The sequence below is a fragment of the Sciurus carolinensis genome, chromosome 3 (assembly GCF_902686445.1).
Source record: "Sciurus carolinensis chromosome 3, mSciCar1.2, whole genome shotgun sequence".
NCBI classification, from domain to species: Eukaryota; Metazoa; Chordata; class Mammalia; order Rodentia; family Sciuridae; genus Sciurus; species Sciurus carolinensis.
In genome coordinates, this window is record NC_062215.1 from 181,519,136 (window position 1) to 181,541,358 (window position 22,223).

Genomic DNA, 22,223 nt, shown 5'->3' on the forward strand with positions numbered 1-22,223 from the left:
CAGCAGCAACGGGAGAGCTGAGGACAGACTCAACGCCCATCAGGAGTGACCTGTTAGACTGGTGGCTCCACAGCCACACACAGTGAGAAAACTGCCAATCAAGAACCACCCCAAGGAAAGAAGTAGAGCTAGGCACGAGGGCACGAGGACAGCTTCTCAGAACAGAACCCCTCCACGGCCTCCCAGCAGGCACCCTCGACACCCGAGAGCTGACCATCAGAACAGAACCCCTCCGCGGCCTCCCAGCAGGCTCCGACAACACCCCAAGAGCTGACCACTCGTGAAGAAATGAGAGGGCTGGCAGGGACACCGGCCAAATCACACGGTCATGCTGTGCACATGCACAAAGATGTGACACCCTTACACACATCTACACGGTGCACCAATACAAGTGTGGGAAGAAGAGAAGTGACCGGCAGGAGAGAGCACTGCAGCCTGTCCGCTACAGGCCCCTGTGGGGCAGGTCACTCACACCAGGAACCACACTGACAGACCACAAGCAGCCAGCACCAGGGCTTGACTCCTGAGTTTCCTGCTGTCTCTTTTCCACTCCAGGATCCCACCAGGAATCCCACGTCACATGCAGGTGCCACCTTCCTTAGACGCCCCTTGACTGTGACAGCGTCTCAGCCTTGCTTTGATGTGATGCCTCTGGCTACTAGGGAACCTGGCAGGCAACTAGAGGACGCACCCTCCTGAAGCTGATGCTCTTCTCCCAGCGTGCTGGACCTGGGTCAGGGTTCCTGGGAGGAAGGCACTGAATAAGTCCCCGCTCTCATCACGCAAGTTTTTCTTTTTATTTTCTTGCTTTTCTAGGGTCTTGCTAAGTGGCCAAGCGAGTCTTTGCAATCCCCCTGCCTCAGCCTCCTGAGTCTCTGGGAATAGAGACGTACACCACGACTCTGGCCAAATCTATCCTAAACTCAGGGACTAGAATTAACAGGACCTCTCTCTCTAAACTGGTTTTATTGAACAGCTGGTTGTCACACAAACAGTCCCAAGGGAGTGGTGTGAACAGCAAGTCCCTGAAGGTGCTGCATCGGGTGCAAATGGGGACTCAGCAGTCCCCCCAGTAGAAAGGACACTTGGGCTCCAAGAAGGGGGTCCACTGTGCAAGAAACCCACCAAGGGAGCTGTCTCTGCAGACTGCCCCCCCCCAAGAGGAAGGGAGCGGGGCCAGGAGCCCACAGTATGAGTTTCGTCCTGGTCCCACGCTGGACGGCTGTGCTGGCTGTGAGGTTCTAAGTCTCTCCCTCGTCTGGGAGCCCCACTGGTCTCCAAGACAAGGACAGACTCACAGCACATCCACACACGTGACCAGAGCCAACTTCTGCTCCTGAAGTATGGTGGCAGAGGAGACAGGACGCACCCACAGCAGCCCGGCTTTGTGTGTGTCACAAAGCGTTCCAGGAGCAGAATGAGCCCATAGGATGAGAGCTGCAGCTAAGGTCTGACGCTCAGCCCCGGAAGGACGAGCGGCAGGCATGGGGCAAGCCGCGGTAACAAGAGGTAGGAAAGCTGCCTTGTTTCTCTACACTACATCTTTAAGGGGAACAACGAGGAAAAGAAAAGGGGCAGGGGGAGGGAGACAGAGCTGAGGTTCTCTGGCCCAGAATCCCAAGGAAGGCCAGGCCAAGCAGAGAGCTGGAGCACCCTGACTGACCGGAGCACCTCAGCTCTGCCTGCTGACCTGGGGCCGAGGCTGCTCAGGGCCCAGGAAAAACAACCTGAGAACTCGGTTCTGAGATGGCATGGGTGGCGTCACCAGCTGGACCTGCCTCACCTCAGTTCCAAAGCACAGTGCTTCTGAGACTTCCCGGGCACCCCCCCTCAATCCACAGCTGCTGTGCCCCAGGGGCCTGAGCACCATCTGGGCAGAGGACACCTCTACCCCTCAGCCCTTCCTCTTGCTCCAAGTCTTCCCACAGCCTCCAGGCCCCTCAGTCAGAACGTGAAATTCCTGTGACTGAGGCCTTTCCCACCTCTGCAACGGCTCAGTGACCGCTGTGGTTCTCAAGCCTGCCCCTGCCCAGCATGTGCTAGGGGAGACATCAAGCAGCATCTGTTTGACAATAATCTAACAAGCGCTGAGTTCACATTATTTATGATGGACCTGAAAACCCAAAAAGAGCTGTTTTAGTCAGGTTTTGTGACTAAAAGAACTGACCAGAACAACTGTAGAGAAGGAAAAGTTTATTTGAGGGCTCGTTCTTTCAGAGGTCTCGGTTCATAGACAGCAGGCTCCGAGCATTCCTCAGGGTTCAAGGTGAGGGAGAACATCCTGGCAAGAGTGGTGGTGGGAGGCAGCTCACATCAGATCAGGAAGCAGAGAGAGACTTCACTGCCCAGATACTGTTGTACACCCCAAAGCCATGGCCCAATGCCCCACCTGGTCCAGCCACGCCCTGCCTGCCTTCAGTTACCGCTCAACCCTATCAGGTGATTAATTCACAGAATGGGTTAAGGCTCGCATAAGCCAATCATTTCTTCTCTGAACCTTCCTACACTGTCTCAAACATGAGTTTTTGGGGGACATATCAAATCCAAACCATAACACACACATTTGGTGTTCAAAATTTACATATTCACTACACAGAACATGAGAAGATAAAATTCACACCATTTTTCTGAGGCCATTCTCCAGATCTGCTGCTACAGGACCCCCAGGTCTTTGACAAGGAGAGTTTGGCACCAAAAGAGACCACAGCATTCAATGAGATTCTGAGCTTGGTCAATCCAGAAGTTTCCATAATAAGCATTGGAGGCAAGAATGAGACTCAGTCACCAACACTCCATTGGTGGAAGATTCTGGAGCAGTGCCCTGCAATGAACACACCAGGTCTCAAAACTCTTGCCCAAAGTTGAGATTCTACTAGGAGCTAAGGTCCAGATTCCCAGGGGTTGAGTTGTTTCCAGTCAGAGCATATGTGTAAACCTGATTTAAAAGGTACTCAAATAAACTACAAATAAACCCAAATAAACTACCAGTACAGGTTACCGGTATTTCACAATAACTTGTGAAAACTATATATTTAGTTTACATAAAACCAGAAAACACAAAACTTGGCTTTGTAGAAAATGATGGTAAAGGTGTTATCTTGATCAGCAATCTTAGCCAGTGTCTTAAATGAACTCACCTGCTCAGATTCTGGGCCTCCTGTCCCTGCCTGTGCCAATGAAGACTGCTACCCTGCCCTCCATCACAGGAGGGTCTGGGTTTTGACTACAAACACAGGGTCACCAAACTCCTTGCTGCCCCATGAAGGCTGGTGCAGGGAAAAAACACACATCCTCCACCTGCCAGGCAGCTACCTTCCATGAGCCAGACCAACAGGAGCCACCCTAAGGTGCAAATCAGGCTGCTCCCTCCACAAGATCCCAGCACACCCAGGCCAGGACCTGCAGGTCCCCAGCCCCAGGAAGCTGCTGGCTGAGTCCTCATGCTTGGATGTCCCCAGATCTTGCAGAGCCTCAGCTGCACTAAGCTGGGCTACCGGCCTGGAAGTATGGACCAGCCCAGCCCTGAACCTTTCCACACCATCATGGAAATGTACAAAACACTCTCAATGACTGGGAAACTAGAAGAGAACCAAAGACATGAATATGATGAATAACTAGACTGTTCCCTGAGGACAAAGAGGGACCCCAAGAGGCGCAGCCCAACAGAACTCCCAGCCTGCCACCCTAATCCAGGTCTGTGCACTCCCTGAGGGCTGAGCTACCTGGGATGGTGAGGGCCACAGCAGCCTCGCCCACCAGCACCAGTCCTGCCCCAATGCTGGTGCTCAGGCAAGCTCTGCTGCTTACCATCCCACTGCAACCCCCTAAAAGTGGTGTCAAAAGCCATCTTCAGGGACACCAACTTCTGTGCACACACACTGAACAATGTTCCAATAGTGAAGAGTCATCTGCAAAGACATGAGGATCCCATGAGAAGGACCACTGACGAGGACATCCACCCTCCACTGAGAACCTCCACTCCAGGTGGCCCTGTGCCACCTGAGGATGCTGCCAGACCCGGGGAGACGGGGCCTCTGAAGATCCCCTTCCCTGCTTGGCAGTCACACTCCCTTCTGTCACACAGACACTCAGAAAACTAGGCTCCCTGACATCTAAGGACAGCGCCAACATCCACTAAGCAATTCCAGGAGGTCCCCAACCCCCCAGTTCTACCATGACCCCATGACCACCAACAACCCAGTTCTCAACACAGAGTCCCAGATGCTCCCCAAATAAAGACCCCTCTCTGTGGCCCAGCACTAGAACTCCCCAAGGAGACCCTCTGCTCTCCATGTGTCTAGTTTCCCCAGCACCTTCTCAAGTTTGCTAAGAACTTTCTTACCCGCTAGTACCTAAGAAAGAAAAATGTCAAACACCCCTCACGCCCTTCCCTGGTCCTCTCAGTGAGACTGAAAACAAAGCAGTGCCAGGGAACCAAGAGCAACCTGGGCAGAGGCTGCCCTTGCCCCTGTGTGTCCACATGGAGCCTCCGCAGGCATCCAGTCCAACAGCACAGCCAGCAGCAGGAAGGTCAGCGGCTGTGTGTCAGCCAGGGGGACTCGGTGTGCAGGAGACAGTGAGCAGCACCAGAATCCTGCGTCACGTAGCCTGATGTCACCCGTTCTCACAGGAGCAGGTCAGAGTCAGGATGGCTCCTGAGACGACCTCCACAGGGCTGGTGCACTAAGAGCAGGCCCCACGGTCTTTTCTGAACTCCAACAGAAACTCACAAGCCCTACTGAGTCCACAGGCCACTGGCAAGCATAGACGTAAAAAGTTCAATTTCTACAAAGGATTTTTTAGGAAAATTCAAAATAGGAACACACTCTGCTATAAGACAAATTAATCAAAGTGGAACCTGAAGCTCTTAGGCCATTGGGTCTCTTGGCTTTAGTACCTGCTATGATGGTGTGATGCTGGTGTCCCCTAGGCCTCCTATGTCAGAACCCAAACCCGGTGAGATAGCAGGAAGAAGCAGGGCTGTTGGGAAATGAGTCAGTGGTAAGACCACACCCCTGAGCCTTAAGGAGGCCGGCCCTCTGCCTGCGAGGATGCAGCCAGAGAGCCATGTCACCATATGCTGTGGCTCTGAGGCACCGCACCCTGGGCTTCCAGCTTCCAGCATGTGAGCCGTTTTTGTGTTCTACTGCCTCAAGTTTTATTGCAGTATAGGCTGAGTTAGCACTGAAACAACCAGTCCATAAGAAATGGACTTCCAAAAAATGGTCTAAGAGACTGAAATTCAAAAATAACAACACAAAAATAGCTGCTACCCATCAAGACCTCCCTTAGAGAAGGGCTCTGAGGATAATAGCTGGACACATCTCCAGCAAGACTGAGTGAGTCACAGCCTAACCTGGCCCTTGTGAAAGCATTGGTGACCAACTAAACCATGAACATCCAGACACTTCAACCAACTTTATGTGGTTCTCACAAGGCTTAATTCAAACGGAACAGAAATAAAAGTTTCTAAGCATACAGATACCACTTTTAAATAAGCCTTACTACCTGTTGAAGTACATAGCAACAGTAAAAGTTAGAAAGGGACTGAAAGGTTGGACAGTTCTTCATGCGCTCCCAAAGCTCTACAACTGCAACTAGCCTGGCATCTCCAGTCCTGAGCCAGGCTAGGAGCATCAATGAAAGCAGGACAGAGCACGGGGTGGAGATGCAACAGAGGGGAGTGGGGTTAAGGGAGCCTGGAGTTTGGCAGGAAGAAGACCACCACCAAGAGCTGTAGGCGACCCAAAGTCCCAACCAGCACCTGGGAACCAGCAAGACTGCCCCAGCCTCCCAAAACAGCGGCCACCTCAGGCTGCTGCGGAACCTGGCTTCCGGGAGGCAGGCTTTCTTGCTTGTGTGTACTGGTCTTCCCAGGAAGGGGCAGGCAGGGGATAGCAGGCCGAAGTTTCCTTTTTGCCAGGCTGCCTTTCCCTCCTGCTCAAGGTTCCTGATCCCAAGGTCTCCTTGATTAAGAGGTTAAAAGCATTCAAGTCAGAAAACACAAAGTCAGATGTGATTCCAGGAGGCTTAGTTGCCTCATTTGATTTCTATCTAAAGCACTATAGTTTTCATAAAAGCACCCATTTATTACATGTATTCATAAACTAGGCAAAAGAATGCCGCTGAGTGGAAGTAAAATGATGTTTCAACCACAATGTTCACGCTGATATGGTACATCAGGTGGCCTGGTCAACTCCTCCAATCCAGCTTTCTGAAGACTAGCGAAGAAAGCTCAGAGACGGCGCACGGAAATACGCGAGGTGCAGTGCCAACAGCAGAGGCCCAGCACTCCAGGACAGTCGACCAGGCTCACTGACGCCCAGTTCAACACCAGGTGGCACCAACACGAGGCCAGGGTGCCAGACACCGGAAGGCCAGGATCCCTTCCCCACGCCCACCATGAGGGCAAGGTCACTGAACAGGGGGTGACAAGTCACAGCCCCACAGACCTTAGCAGCACTTCCCACCCAGACCCTCCTGACCTGCCTCGCTGAGCCCTAACTTCCTCTGCCAGGCCCCACTCAGCTAGCCACCTCTCGTGGAGGAAATCTCCCTAAACCCACACGGCCTTTGGGGGCTTCCAAGCCCTGGCCGCCCCCTCTCATGGCACAAACCATCCAAAGGGGAGGCCTTTGCTCCTGCCCACCTGGTTCCCAGTGCCCAGTGTTCTGCACACAGCGCAGTGCATGTCCCTCAGGGACAGGAGACTGGATTCTAAGTCCAGCCATCTCTGCCTGCTGTCCGGCCACAGCCTGGGCGTGACGGCCCCGAATCGGTGTCCTCACCCGCACAGTGGTGCTCCAGCCCACTTCAGGGCCACCAGTCACACAAGTGCAGCAACAGGAGGGCACAGCCAGAAACGCATGCCGCCCGTTCTGGTCCTGCAAGCTGACCAGAACAAGCCAGCAATCACTGCCAACCTCTTGGTACCGCAAGTTTTAAATGACTACGTTGAACAGAGGCAGCTCCCAGCCTTGCCCAGCCTGCGAGTGGAGGCGGCTGCGCATCTGCACACCTGTCCACGTACGACCTGCCCCCACCACCAGGCGCCGCAATTATGGCCTTTCTGTTCCACCGCCACACTGTGCTCAATGGCTTCTAATGATTCTCGTATGGGGTTTTCTATGTCAAATACATACCAGGAGTTCATTCTTAAATTTCAATATCATTAATCATCCAACATTCAGCATCTCAGAACTCAGAAATTTGCATTTCGACAATGGTGGCTTTGAAAAAAGGACACAAATGCAAATGTTCCACAAACTGTATAAGAATTCTCAGAGAATTGCCAAAACAAACCATCAATGCTCCATTGACAGTGAATTTTCTGAGCTCTTCATTGCAACTGAGAATTCATGATTTTTAAAAGACAAAACACAATTTGAGGGTTGAAAAAAAAAGAAGTATGTTGAAAAATAAGTCCTTATGTCTACATGATTTTCAGAACAAATCTTGACTGATTAAGAGCCAGATGATGATGGTGTGGAGAAGCCGGGGGACAAATGGAGAGCTGTGGGTGCTGCCCTGTGGGTGGCTGGAGGAGCCAGAGGACGGGCTGGCCACAGCGGGTGTCAGGACACAGGGGAACAGTGGGCAGCCTTCCTCCCAGGAAGCAGATGGGGCCTCCAAGGACCACAGGTGCCCACTGGACTTTAGTCAACTGCCTGAGGCATCTGTGTCCTTCTCTAAAGCAGCAGCCTACGGTCCCCTGTGCTTGCCTCAATCTCACATCCCCACTGCCAGGATCCCCCACATCCACCAGATGCTGGGCCTTTCCTGTGCCTTTTCTGGATGGCCAGGAAGCAGCTCCTCTCAGACTGTGGCCTGCCACTCCCCAGCCCTCCGAACTCAGGCCCTGTCCCCTTGCTAAGATCCCAGGCCTCCACCCAGTTGGCTCTACCTGCTCCTACACAGCTCTCCAAGGGCCAAGGCGTGGGTCTCTCTGGCCACTCAATTCCAGAATTGCCTCTAGACCCTCCCTCAGGGTCCACAACCCGCTTGTCACAGTAGCTCAGAACTGACATCAGTGTCAATCCCAGGACCACAAAATCCACTTTCTCCCCTTAAACACTGGCACTATTCCTGAAATATTCAACCATTGCAGAAGATGAGGCAAATACTAAATAAATATTCCTTCGCGAGACAATTTCTGTATTAACATATAATAACCTTTGGCAGTCAAACCGGTTGAAATAAACAGATTCAATCCAGATCAGAAAAATGAAGAACAGAATGTGGAGCCTGAAGGATCCCAGGCCCCAGCTCAGCCGCACCAGAAGGCAGAGCCTTCTGGGAGACTCACGAGATGGACCTTGACAGTGGCTGGCAGAAACCAGAAGACCTGCACTCGCTAACCACTACGCTACTGTTGACAGAGTTGAGCTGCTTTCATGTGGACACGGTGCTTCAAACTGCGCAGAACGTAGTCCAAATTAAAGCACTGATCTTGAATTATACACGCTTCCCTCAAGACGTGACTTTCTTTTTAATTGAACACCACCCATACTCCCGGCCAAGATCCCGGGAGGGGCAGGACCCTGAAGGTCTGAAGGACATGGACCCTGCCTGACCAGCTTCCCATCGAGGCCTCACTTGGGGGCAGGAATGCATCCAGCACTCTGTCGTGGGCTCCCTGAGAGTCAGAGTGCTTCTCGCAGGACGCTCCAGGCAGGGGTGTCCAGATGACAGGTGAGTACACTGCAGGGTTGGTGGCCAGGCACTAAGATCCTAGGCGAGCTTAACCCAAGGGAAGATAAGGCAAGGGTCACTGGCGGGAAACGAGGAAGGAGAGACTGCTTGTGCCATGGGCAGACCAGGCAGGCACCTGACCCCTGCTCTTGGGCTGCACTGGGGACGCACCTCCAACGCGCTCTGTGCCTATGCATTCCTCCCAGCCTGTCTCTGCACACTGCGACTGGGAAAGGCTGCAGCACTGGGCTGGGCAAGAAGGGTCTTTCAGAGACTCCCTCCAAAGAGATTCTCACAAGCACCATCAACCCAAGCTTCTCCCCAGGCTGCTCACAGCACCAGAAACAGTCATTTAGAGCAATAAATCCCAACAGCTAAGCGGCTTTTACGTCAAAGAGCCAGGGCCTGGCTCTGGCAAAGTTCAGAACGAACGGCAATAAAATCATAACGCATACCTCACCCAGCACCAGAGGGAGTGTAAAGGAAAAACAGGGGAAAGACGACTTACACACATAAAATAAAAAGGCTGCTTTATCTCCAGGGCAAAGCCAGCTTGCACTGCTAATGTGAGAGAGCCAATGGCAGCTGCATCTTGCGGGCTGGAGGTGCTGCAGCACTGCCCCAGGCCACGCAGGGCTGAGCAGGCAGGCAGGCAAGGTTGCAGACAGAAGCCAGCCAGGAGAGAGGACCCTGGGCACACTGTGCAAAGACGAGCCCATGGCTGCAACTGAGCACGGGAGAAGACTCTCCTCCCAGGCGTGAGGAAAAGAAAAAAAAGGGCAAGTCCCCATCTTTGCCTGAACGTCTAGAAATCTGTTCAAGATGGCAGATGGAGGGCGGGGGTTAAAGCTCAGTGGTAGTAGAGCACGTACTCAGCACGCACGAAGTCCTGGGCTTGATCCTCAGCAGAGAGAGAAAGAAAGAGGGAGGGAGGGAGGAGGGAGAAGGGGAGAGTAAGAGAAAAGAAGGAAAGGAGCAAGGGAAGAAAGGAGGAAAGAGACAGTAAATTGAGTGACTAGGTATTATTTCTGTTCCTCCCTAAAATCCACTAAAATGACAAAATAAAAATAAAATTGTGGAAAGATTTACAGCAATGCTTGACAGTGGGTGAGCAGGTACATCAACTGACAGGAACCTTGGAGGATTTCCTGGAAACCATAAACCTCATGGAATCACTCTGATGGGCAGACGGTCACCAGCAAGGACTTACAGCAGACTGGCAAAGGAGGTGGGCCCAGGCCAGCACAGTGCTGGGATGAAGCAGCAGGGCTGGCGTACAGGGCTGGGGAGCAGTGCGTGGGTGCAGGGAAGACACCTGCAGGAGTCCTGAGGGCTGGGGAAGCAGCAGTGCCCTTGGCCCAGCACACCACCACAGGCATACAGCCCTGCCCTCTCTTCACCAGGCCCCACTGCCAAGGGCACAGCGGAGGGCCGCAACTGGCAGTGCCACACAGCGCCCAGCAGGCCAGGGAAATGAACGCAGATCCATGAGCGAAAACCCTCACCAGAAGGTAAAGACTCCCAGAGGATCAGGGCTAATGCCCAGCTGTCCAGTTTAGAGAGATGACTTAGACAAGAAGCCAGGAACCATCCAGAAAAGGCCATGGGAGATGCTCTAAGAAACCAGTGCAGAAATATTTTTATGAGAAAAAGTGAACTACTGGGCAAATAAATATTCAATAAAGAGAAAGACATTGTACTTTGATAAGGGACCTGGTCTACCAAAACAACAGCCATTCATTCTAAGCACCAAAGAAACCAACTGAAACATAGATTACAAAATGATTAATAGAGGAAATGGAATATCATGAAACTATAATCACAGATGAAAAATTCACTTTTCCCAGAAATCAGAGATGTAAAAAAATAAAAGGGAAAGCTATCCAGATTTGTGAAGCACGGCAACAGTGGCGGAGACTCCCAGGCAGACGCACAATGCCCAGGAGCACTGAACTCAGATCATTGCATACGCGGCTCTTCTTCAGATAAAAGAAGGGCACACCTTTCTTCAAACGTTTGGATGGCAGACACAAAACCTGAGGGTGCCTATACCAGATCATACGAAAGTGTGCATCCCCACTTAAACAGAAGTGGGACAAGATAACTTCCCCAGCTCTAACAAAAATCAAAGAGATTCAGCCTGCCCAGCACTACTTACCGCATTGCAAAGTAGGGAAAACAGAGCTCCTCCTGAAGTGTCATCAGGGAGACCAGCTGAGACGCGCTTCCGGGCGACCTCAGGGCAAACCTGAAGACATCTTAAACACACGTCCGCTGACCCAGCAGTTGCTTCTTAGAATTTGTCCCATGTAAGTGCACAAAATACACATATAGCAATTGTTTAATGCCAACTTAAGGCTGTTATAAAAAGTGCTGCAATCACATAAATAGCCATTTACAAGCTATCAAAAAGAACATTAGATTTATATACGTACTTACATCAAAGATGCTCGTAATACATTTAAATGGGAGAAACAAACACAGAACCCCACATACAGGATTAAGCCCTGTAAAATGCACATACACATAACACTCATGTTCACAGGCAGGAAAGAGGCACACCCCACCTCCAGAGCAGCCCTCCAGAGCAGACAGAGCCATGCGCCATGCCCACCGGTGCACCTCGGTCCACAGAGCTCACATTTTCCCTGTAGCGATCATGATCCATTTCTTCATATCAATCAATACATGAACACTTTGAATCCTATCTAGATAAAGCCTGGACCCTGCCCTCCAGAGCTTTCCGGAAAGGTGGCCATGCCAAGGGCATATGTGACATTCTGCGCAATCCCACGGGGAGCTGCACAGACAGAGGCTCAGGGCTTTGGCGGGGTCCTGCCATCAGTCCAGCTTCTTGTCTAGATGTGGGCAGATGCTGACTCTGTGCACCCTACGGGCAAGATGCCTTGGGTGACTGGAGGAAGGGCAGCTGGCAGTGGTGCCTCCAGGAGAAGCCCACACCTTCAGGCGCAACGGGCAGGGCTCCCCAGGCTTAGTGCAGTGCGTGTACCACGACTCTCCAAGTCTTAAGGTGTGAAGCCCCGTCTGTGCCCCCACATGCCCCAGGAGCTGAGGACCAGTTCCATTCAACCACTCCCAGCTCTGTGACCTTGGATAAACCCCTTCCTCCCTACAGCCCTAATACTGTGCAGGAGCACCCTGTAGCAAACCACAGACTCCACAAGCAACTCCTATGTGTGCACAGCATAGGCTTCTCCCACACTCCACCCAGGACCACCAAGGAAGCATTCCCACTACCAAAGCACCTCAACAAGAAACTCTGGAGTGAGCAACTAACTAAAAATCACAAGCCAACCTTCAGACTTCACCTTGCTCAAGAGCAGTTCTTTTCTCCTGGCATCAAGGAAACTGCTACTCAAGTCAGCCTGCAAATCAAAACAATTGCTCCCAAATCCCCACCAGACCCCCATCACTGAGATGAGGAAACACCAAGCTACCTGCATGTGGTACGGCAGTGAACTAACGATTGGCCATTGTCAGGGAAGACAGAGTGAGACGTGGTCAGCAAGGTATGGAGACAGCCCCATCCATGCCCTCTGTAAAGAAGACCCCGTGTGCAGAGAATGGAGGAGGTAGGCCTTACCTGGATGGCTTTGGGAGCTCATTGCTAGCAGCGAGCGTCTGCACCTTTAACGATTCAAAATGGCTCAAAATCCCCACGTAAACCAGAGCTCCAGAGAGCTCCAAACTCCACCAGCACACAAGTACAGAAACCTGGAGGGGAGGGCCGCAGCCGTGCAAACTCCGAGCCTCACGGACAGCGTCTCAGAGCCACGTGATCCACACAGGGCAGAGGTCTTCGCCCGTCTTCCCGAAGATGACCTGCACGGTTAGAAAAGAGAGGCCGGTTAGGGCCCGGAGGCCTCGCCTGGAAAGCGGATCTGACGAGGAACACCATTCACTTCTTCACTCCTGCTTCCACCAGGGATGGGCCAACAGCTCAAGTGGAGCCCTTTCCACCAAAACAAACCGGAGGGATTTTTGTTTGCAAATCACACACGTGCAAAGATGCTGATGGAGAGTCGTACCAACCCCGTGCGAGGAGCTCAGCTGTTGTGGTGTGGGGCCGTCCATGACATAAGACTCCCCGCAGCACTCTGGCCTCCACCCAACAGATGCCAGGAGCATGCCCTCCAAGACAACAACAAAAATGCCTCCAGAGGGACCAATGGCCCTGGGGACCAAACCCGGCCTTGACCTCTCCTCTAGAGCCGTGGTAGAAGCTTCCCCACCATCATGCCTTTGGAAGGAAGCGGCTCACTATCCTCAAACTGTTACAAATCTATTCAGAACTACATTATTTTGTGCAATAAATGTGAAGGGAAACATGTTAAAAGAGAAATCCCTCTCAGCCGCCCCACCAGGTTCTCCGCGGATGCCGCCCACCCAGCCTGCGTGGCACAGGCTGGCATGCACATGGCTGCCGCCACAGGAGTTCATTCATCAGCTTCCCCCACTTAGCACGGGATCCTAAATCCTTCCCTACATTTCTGTCCTCACAACTACCACTTTCTCAGAACTTGCTCTTCACTTTCTGATGATAAAAGTAACGCACGATCCTCCCAGGCGAGTACAGTGCATCCCTGTGTGGACAGAGGCAGGGCCTGGTGACACGGACACAGTTCTCCGCCTCCTGCCCACAGGAACAACTGCTCACACAGCTCCTACTCCCCACCAGCGGTTTCTGCGTCACTAACAGTGCTTGCGTGAGGAGGCACTGCCCCCCCACTGGAGGGCACTGTTCTCAGACACAGATTTACCAGAGTCCTCCCAAAACCTGAGTCCTCCAAGGACCACTCATCACAAAGAGCCCCAGAGGCAAGTTCAAAGGTGCCTCCCAAGACTCCTGACTGATGGGAGCATCTATGGAGCCTCTTCCTTTAAGACTGCCATGAATTCCTTTGCCTCATCTAGTCATTCAAGAATCCACCCCCTCCCCACCAAGGACTATAGCTGAAGAACCCTAACCAATTCATGTGTCAAGAACTGCCCCCGCAGGCAGCTGTTCAGGTAGTTTCCAATTTTACATTAACCACAACTCTGTGATTCGTCTTATTATAAGCACTGATTTGTATCTGGTTATTTTCTTAGACAACACAGTGACACTAATCTTAGGTTCAAAATTTTTATTCAACTCTTGGTCTGAAAGAAACTTTCTTAAAGATAACATAAATTTGTAATTCTGCTAAAGCTTTGTAAATCTCAGAGGACACAGCATATACACACACACACACACACACACACACACACACACATACACACACACAATCTTAGCTGGGTATAAAAGCCTTAGATCACCAAGATGTCCCCCTCAAGCCTTTCAGACATTAATCCCCATGCCTGGAACTCTTAGGTAGGCCTGACTGTGGTACCCACCAGGGTCAACTTTGGAGAACTCTTAGGTAGGCCTGACTATGGTACCCACCAAGTCAACTTTGGAGAACTCTTAGGTAGGCCTGACTGTGGTACCCACCAAGGTCAACTTTGGAGAACTCTTTGGTAGGCCTGACTGTGGTACCCACCAAGTCAACTTTGGAGAACTCTTAGGTAGGCCTGACTGTGGTACCCACCAAGGTCAACTTTGGAGAATCAAGTTTTGATGATGATGTTGTCGCTTTCTTCTGCCTGGGTTCTGCTAGCATGTCTTTAACCTTGAAATTCACAAAATGTTCTCAGAAGATGTATGGGTAAGAGTCTCATTTATTTTGCTCAAAGCATGACCCTCTGAATACATACTGGTCTTTCTGCTCAGGAAAATGCTCTTCAATTACATCTTTAATTATTATTTTTATTAAACCTGTTCTGGCTCACTCAGAGATTCCTATGCTATGGGCTGGAACCTCCCCATTGGATCTGGCCCCTCTCACCACTGACACATTTGCTGTTTATTCTGCATTTCCGGGCAGCCCCTCTAGTATGTTCCCAACATGACTGTGGTTGCTACTTCCCACAATCTCAGCTTGATTCTTTATGGCTTCTGATACAGAGTTTAATTAAACCTTCCTTGATAACTCACCCTTATCTCTTCCACTCAGCCTGTTCCCCCTCATGATCCCCAGCTCTTGTATCTACAACTGTGTCTTCTCCTGGCAGTCTTTTGAAAATGTCCTGATTTAGATTTTACGTCACTTTCAGAAATACATTCATAGACATTCCAGGATACTTCCCTCTGCCCCACCTTCTGAGCCACCTTTCTGACAGGTCCTCGGTATCTTGGAAGAACAGCTCTTCCAGACCTGAGGGCAATCCAGGGGCTGTCTTGCTCTCCCCTGCCACACTCTGTTCCCCCTCATCCTGGCCAACTGTTTCTCAGGCCCCTGGCTCCAGCAAGTCCACATGTCTGGCTCCTAGCCAAGTGCCCAGTGTCTGGCAGGCTTTCTGCAAAATGGCCAGACCCAGAAGAACCTTTCTCTTCTCCCATCTGCAGATTAAACAGAACCCAGGAGTTTCTGCTACAAGACAATATGTATGTTCTGGAAGAACCTCACACTCAGAAAAACTGTACACTAAAATTACTAGAGCTTAGGAGAAAAATAAGGTTGGAGGCTTCTAAACTATGTTATTTTGTAACCAGCATACTACAAAAATCTAAACTAAAAAAAACATTACCAAAGTTCAAAAAAAAAAAGTTATATTCTTAAAGTTCTGTAAATGTAGAATTTTACCACTTAAAAAAGGTGACAACAGTTTGATGAAGAGGCTGAAAGGAAGAACTGAAGCTCCTAAGTCAGGACAACGAAGCTCACTGCAAATATGACCACGTCCAATTGTCCAGACAGCCAACTAGAGCGAAGTCTGCAGGGCGGGATAAAGAAGCTGAAAACGGCCTTCAGAGCAGAGCACACACTTCATAACAGAGCCAGTCTGCAGAGCGCTTCAGATAGTCGCTGCTCCTGAAGCAGCCCATCTCCTGCCTTGACCTGGACCACAGGGCTGGCCTGCAGGACCTGCAGCTCAGTCTAAGTGCGCTCTGCAATGCTCCAGAACATGCTTCAGCCTGTCTCCCAGCCAGGAAGCAATGCTGAAATTAATTTGTGAAAAGGCACAAATAGATTAAAAGTAAAGACAGAAAAACATGCAAACACTATCTCAAACGAAAGCTGCAGGGTTACGTTCGTGTAAGGCAAAGCAGATGTAAGAGGGGTGCCTGAGGAGCAAGGGCAGCGGGGTGATGGGCCAACACCGCCACTCCTGCAGACAGCGCTTCAGCCCTGAGGCAGGAGCAGAGGCGCTCGCGGAGAAGGGGACATCGCGGCAGTCAGAGCAGCGAGGTCCCCACAGCGATCACGGTCATTGCCAGAACAAGCAGACAGGCGCAGGAGGAAGGGACACCACCAGACGCGCCCCTGCTCTCCTCCAGGCATGCAGAGCGGACACCTGGCACCGCCCCTCAGACCACACAAGCCTCCGCAAACCCCAGGCCTCGGGCGGGCATTCTCTGACCGGATGGATATTAAGTCAGAAAACAATGACAGAAAGATACCTGAGAGCCCCCAAATATTTGCGAACTAAATAAAGATACTTCACAAGTCAAGGGAAAATTAAAGCAAATTGGAAAGTGTACTGAAATGAATAAAAATGAAGAGACAACATATCAAAATGTGCAGGGTTTGAAGGGAAGTTAGTGTTGAATGCCTGTATTAGAAAACCTCAGCTCAATGGTCTCAGGTTTCACTTTAAAAAATCAGAAAAAAAAAATCAAAATGAACCCAAAAGAAGCAGAAAGAGATAATAGCAAAGATCAGATATCAATGCAATGGGAGGAAGGGGACACCCGCCTAGCCAGCCAGATCAGCCGAATCAACCCTGGCGATCAATGGGGTGACAGATGTCGCAGCCAGATCGCCCTCATATCCAATGCAATGGGAAAGAGAAAAAGCACTAAATCTAACAGAATTTCTTGAAGCAAAATATTGATAAGGCTCCAGTCAGACAGATCATGAAAAGCAAGTGAAGACACACACTGACCACAGGGGGACCCTAGGGGCCAACCGTGGCAGCAGTAGGGCTCTGGGGGCACGCCGAGGAACCTGACCCTCGGCCAAACTGCCGGCCCTGGAGACCCACACTCCCCGTCACAGGGCTGTCAGCCCTCCTGCGCTGGTCGACCCCAGGTGCCTGCCCTTCCCGGGACGCAGCTGCTCCCCTGCTGATGGCCAGCACCAGGGCTGCCCCTGCTCGCGCTGCGGGCCTCCAGAGCTCCCTCCGGTAGAACTCCTTGTGTTTTCCTGACAAGCCTCCACCCCATATTTTGGCATTTTCGTGGTTTTCTGTTCTGCTTTTAACATTTACTTACTTTTTCATTTTACACCAAAACCTCATGCTCCAATCCAAAATCAGGGTTCCATGCCTGTCCCCCTTTCCTTTTCTCACCTGATTTTTAACTTTCTCCCAATTTTTAGCTTTCTCACAAGAGCCTATGGTCTATAATGCCCCAACTCACTCCAAGCCTTCCACACGCAGGAGCTTCCGGCCCTCCACCCTGCACCCCTGCACCCGGGGGACCTCCTCTGAGGCTGCCACCATGTTCGCCAGCTCTGGGGTCCTCAGCCTATGCCCCCTGCCTGGTCGCCTGGCAGGTGACCTGCTACACACCCACAGCGAGAGGGACGCTCTGGTAACAAGTCGGCCGGCTGCCCAGCGTCTGTGTTCACCTGGGTTCTTCCACATCCTGGTGGGTTTTAACTATTTTTTTGGATAAGAAATAAAAATTTAAGTGAAAAAATGTGTTTATAAAGATATTTGTAGTTTAAATGTAGTATTTTACAGAATTCGGATGTATTTTTCTCGTTAAAAAAAAGACAGCTCTTGTGCCCTGGAAAACCGACACAAGGGCAAAGCCAAGCCAACCCAAGCCAACCCGGCGGCAGCAGCAGCTTCCGAGTCCACACCCACCCCCGCTGCAGGCACGCCCCTCACCAAGGCTGCGAGGCACAAACCAACCGCACCCTCAGAGGGCGGCGCGCCATGGCACCCGCACCAGGAGCTGCTTCAGCACTGCGCTTCGCTCAGAACAGAGGGCTTTTCAGAACAAGGGAAACAGAAGCCCACTGAGGGTCTCCGCACCGGGCAGTCTGGCGTGCAGGCTGGACAGGCGAAGATGACAGCGGTATGCACAGTGGCTAAGGAACGCTCGGAGGACACAGTCCTCCACTCAGGGACACACCCAGCTCCAGGGTCCTTCTCAGCCAGAAATGGTCACTCCCTGGAGCTACCGATGAGGGCTCTCTCGAAGCCAGGACACACCAGAGCCCGTGGCCTCCTGAGAAAGCCAAATTCCAGGGGGAGCTGGAATTGAGAGACCATCTGACACTCAGAGGCTCAGGAGCCACTCTGAAAACCTACAGCAGACCCTCTGTGCCCACGATCTGAGAGTCCTTCTTCCCAGGAGCAGGAGGCCAGACACAGAGGGGTTGGCCATGGGGAGTAAGAACAGGGCTCCAGAGCTCAGGCTGCTGACCGAGAAGCAGCAGTCAGCTTCCTAACTTACCACACAAATAAGAAGCCCACGTTTGGGTGAGCCCGAGAGAGAAGTCTATAATTCTAATTTACAAGCACCTTTAGAACAACAGGTGTGGTTGTCCCACTAACTGGGCGGCCTCTGACACTGGGCATAAACCTACACAAAGACTTCTCTTTATTTTTATTACTGCTCCATATAGAATAAATGATACCAAATGTGTCACTATGGCTTAAGTATGTGCTAATATTTCTTTCACCAACACTGTGATCCAGGGTTACCTGTTCTTCCCTTCCACAACTTGGAAATTTTGAAATTTTAGTTGACTTACTTTCACAACATAAGCCATAAACCTTACCAAAAGCAGAAGTCTTACAGGCTGTAAATCCTTAAGAGGATTTCTTTCAAAAGTTGCATTAAGTGGCCACAAAGAAACATGGCAGAGCGAGGAGCTGGTTCCATCTCACTCCCCGACACACTGTCCCTGGCAAAGACGACAGTGGTGCCAGGTACAGAGGGTTCCCGCACAGCCTCCGACGCCAGGCTGTTGGAGGTGCAGCCAATGCTGAAGACAGGAGTCCAGAGCCACCCAGCGCAGGGCAGCCAACACAACTCCTCTGCTGAAAGCAGGCCAGCACGCCCTGAGCTGGGGCAGAAGCCCACTCGCACCCCCAGTTGTGCTGAGGCCTTCACTAGGGCCCTAAGGCAGGCAAGCAAGGAAGGAAGGATGGCGTCGCCACGCACAGACAGTATGTCACGGGCAGCTCAGACCCCTACAAGGATCCAACAGGATTACTGGGCATAAGGTCTATGTACCAAAATCTACTGAATTTCCACAAACCAGCAACAAGGAGAAAAGCAGCTTTGGAAAGAAGATACCATTTATAGCAGCATCTATATCAGTGAAGACCAGGATTCAATCTATTTAAAGGTGCAGACAAGCTTTATATAAAAAACTATAGAACATTTTAAGTGAAATTAAAGTCTAAATAAATGAAGGAATAAACCATGTGTACATGAACTGGAGATCCAATATGGCTAGAGGTCAATGTTTCCTCAGATTAACTGGCAGTCAACGCAGTCTCCATCAAAATTGCAGAATTTTTTTTTAAATTGACAAGTTTATTTAAATTTTACGTGAAAACACAAAGGACATGGGGGCTTTACCAAATGTAATCATTTATTACATTTCTCAGTAAGAAATAAGAACAGAGGCACCAAAGAACAGAGTATCCCCGAACGGACCAATCCAATGACAGCAAAGGCTCCCACCCAAGTCCACAGGGACAAGGTCTTCCAGCAACCAAGTTCCAGCTGTAACCCACACAGCATGCCTGGTGGCCAGCAGCATGGAATGGAGCAGGCCCAAGAGCAGAGGGCAAGCAGCACCCTGTCCACAGACCACACATCAGAAGCTGCAGCTCCTAAGGCCACCACCACAAAGGAGAGAAAGGGACAGCTCACTTGCAGGGGAAGGAGAACCTCGGCTCAACAGCACTCCGGAGCAGAGGGAGGAGGCAGCCACCCAGCAGGAGCCTAATTCTGCCATAGATACACCAGCAAAGGGCCGACACCAAAATACATGTCAGTCTTACCACATTACGAAAAAGGCAGACTAACCCAATTTTTTTTTTTTTCAAATGGGCCAAGGATACAAAGAGGTGCTTGACAAAAGAGGATTCCAAGTTTAGTCCCTACAGAAACACATGGTCTTCATCTGAGATCACAGAAATGCAAATTAAACCAAATGGGACAGGACACCCCCCTCCCCCCCAAAAAAGCAGCCAGAACTTACAAGCAAAGAAGCCGTGGACCGCTGGGCTCTCGGCAGGCCTGAGTGTGCAGAGCAGGAGTCTGCGGAAGCCCACACAGTGCCCCCCGGGGGCAGACCCTGCAGCAGAGTGTGTACGCACCTATCAAGGTCACCAACAGACAGCCACACAACAGATCTCCTTCAAGAGTCGTCCAGCAGACGCAGACAGTGCTGCCGCATGACCCCACAAACACAAATTCAACACAGGTGAAACCAACCTGAGGTGGCGGTTGTGACGGGGAGCCCCTGGCATGCGGGGGCCTGGGAGGAAGAACAGGTGCACAGGGAGCTGGTGGTGCTGCATTCACAGGGGAGCCTGGGGTAACTGTCACAATGCCGTGGGGACTGGGGACCACTCACCAAAGACCATGCTGTACCAAGGGAGAGCCAAAACAGACCCGTTCAGAGAACGCCGTCTGCCTCGACTTTCTGGGCAGCGGATGCCGACCCAATAGCCCTACCCTTTCACAATCAGCTTGTGCACAGAAACACTGCCGACTCACCCTCTTGAAGCAAGACCTGCAGAAACAGGCCACACGGGGGCACGTCCTTCAACCAGGAGCACACACGTCCCCAGGCCTGGGTCAGCACCGTCAGCCAGAACAACACATACAAGGTAACTTCTAGTTTCAGTATTTCAATTAAATGGTTTTTCAATTTGAATTTTATTCAAATTAGTTAAAATCTAAGTAAATTTTAATCAAAAAGCAAATTGCTGACGTGATTTTTCCTATTTCTGTAGTGAGCTTTCTAATCCGTGCTCCTTCCTTCAGTAAATTTCCTTAAAGAGCCACGGGCAGTAGGGTCCAGCAGTTGGGCTCAGCAAGCATGCACCTTTGCGAGAGCTGGCCACAGGGCAGCCGACCTCAGACTTCTTCCCCAAGAGCTGTCAGGACATACTTAGATTTCAGTTTCACAAGACTCACTCTTGAAATTCCATCTCACTGTGTTCTAATGGGTGTAAAGAAGGAAGCAGTTCACAATGCACAAGTGAAATCTGCACAGGACTGTGATTTGGTCTGAGGTTTAGGTGCCTTCCATGCTGGGGGCACCTGAAGGTCAATGCTAGGAGGACAGAGGAAGAGCAGGGACAGCATGCCACACCAGAGTCTGCAGGACCATGCACCTGGCACCAGGGACACAGCAGAGGGACACAGCAACAGGTGCACAGCCAACAGGCTGCTGCTCTCCATAGCGTAGGATGAGAAACACCCCCATTTAGCCTGTGATCTGCAGCAGGCACAAAACAAACTTCTAGGAAAAAGACTCTTTAAGGGTTCAAATGGATAACACGCCCAGATGAAACAACACTGCTGCCTTTACCTGCAAAACAAAGCAAGTTCAGGGGAAAAGAGGCAGAGTAGCAGGAGGCACAGGGCCTCTGAGCACCGAGTGCTGGTCCCACAGGTCTCCTGACCTCAACCCACCAGGAGCCATGTGAGACAACAGAGAACCACCTGTCCCGTGTATACGGCTGCAAGGCCCTAAAGAAGACAAGGTACATCACTGCCCACAGGACACCCCAAGGGGGACAAACAGACTCTGGACATCCCTTAAATGCCAGACTAGTAAAGGATGATTCCTTTTACTCCACAGCACTGGGCACTACACCAATCACCAGTGACAGTCATCAGGGGATGATAAACGACTCGGCGACAAGTCTCCTCCAGCCAGTGATGCCCCTCACTACACAGAAATGGCATCCTGAGTTCCCTGAGGGTCCCCAAGATCCTGACGGGGAGTGTGAAGTCATGTCCTTCACAGCACCAAATGTTCTCTGCTCTGTGAGACCAGGGCACAGTGAGCTACCCGAAGGCTGCATGCCCAGGGCCAAGTGCGGAGCAGGGAGGAGGAGCCAGCATCTCAGAGTTCATCAGTTAAGGGCAGAGGGACTCACTACCGCATCTGCTGTCACACAGAGCAGTCACCTCCTCCTCCAAGCATGCTCTCCAAGTATGTTAACACAGAATGGAGGGAGGAAGAGGCCCGGGACAAAACGCACCAAACCACGTAGGTCCATGCACAAGCGGAACACATGAATCTTGCTTGTCCTGTGATTACAATGCATAGTTTAAAACACTAATAACAACAGAAGGGAGATCCGCAGAGTGGAGCAAGCGGATCAGGGGAAGAGGGAAGGAGGGAAGAGGAAGGTAGGGGGAAATGAGATCCACCAGACCAAAAAGCGTCTGCACAAACAAGGCATCATGAGTCCCACCATTGTGCACGACCACAATG

General features: G+C 51.3%; 1 protein-coding gene across 7 annotated transcripts in view; it reads right to left on the bottom strand.

The window, feature by feature from the left end:
* The window catches only part of Hdac4 (histone deacetylase 4), a 255,217-nt gene that overhangs the window by 210,692 nt on the left and 22,302 nt on the right, over positions 1-22,223 (bottom strand). For 6 of the 7 annotated variants that reach the window (XM_047543426.1, XM_047543427.1, XM_047543430.1 and 3 more), the window contains exon 2: positions 12,296-12,534. In XM_047543426.1, coding sequence (XP_047399382.1) covers positions 12,296-12,317 — 22 coding nt within the window. In that variant the 5' untranslated portion in view covers positions 12,318-12,534. Of the gene's footprint in view, positions 1-10,849; positions 10,961-12,295; positions 12,535-22,223 lie in introns of those variants that run through there. The other variant, XM_047543432.1, reaches the window with a different exon arrangement.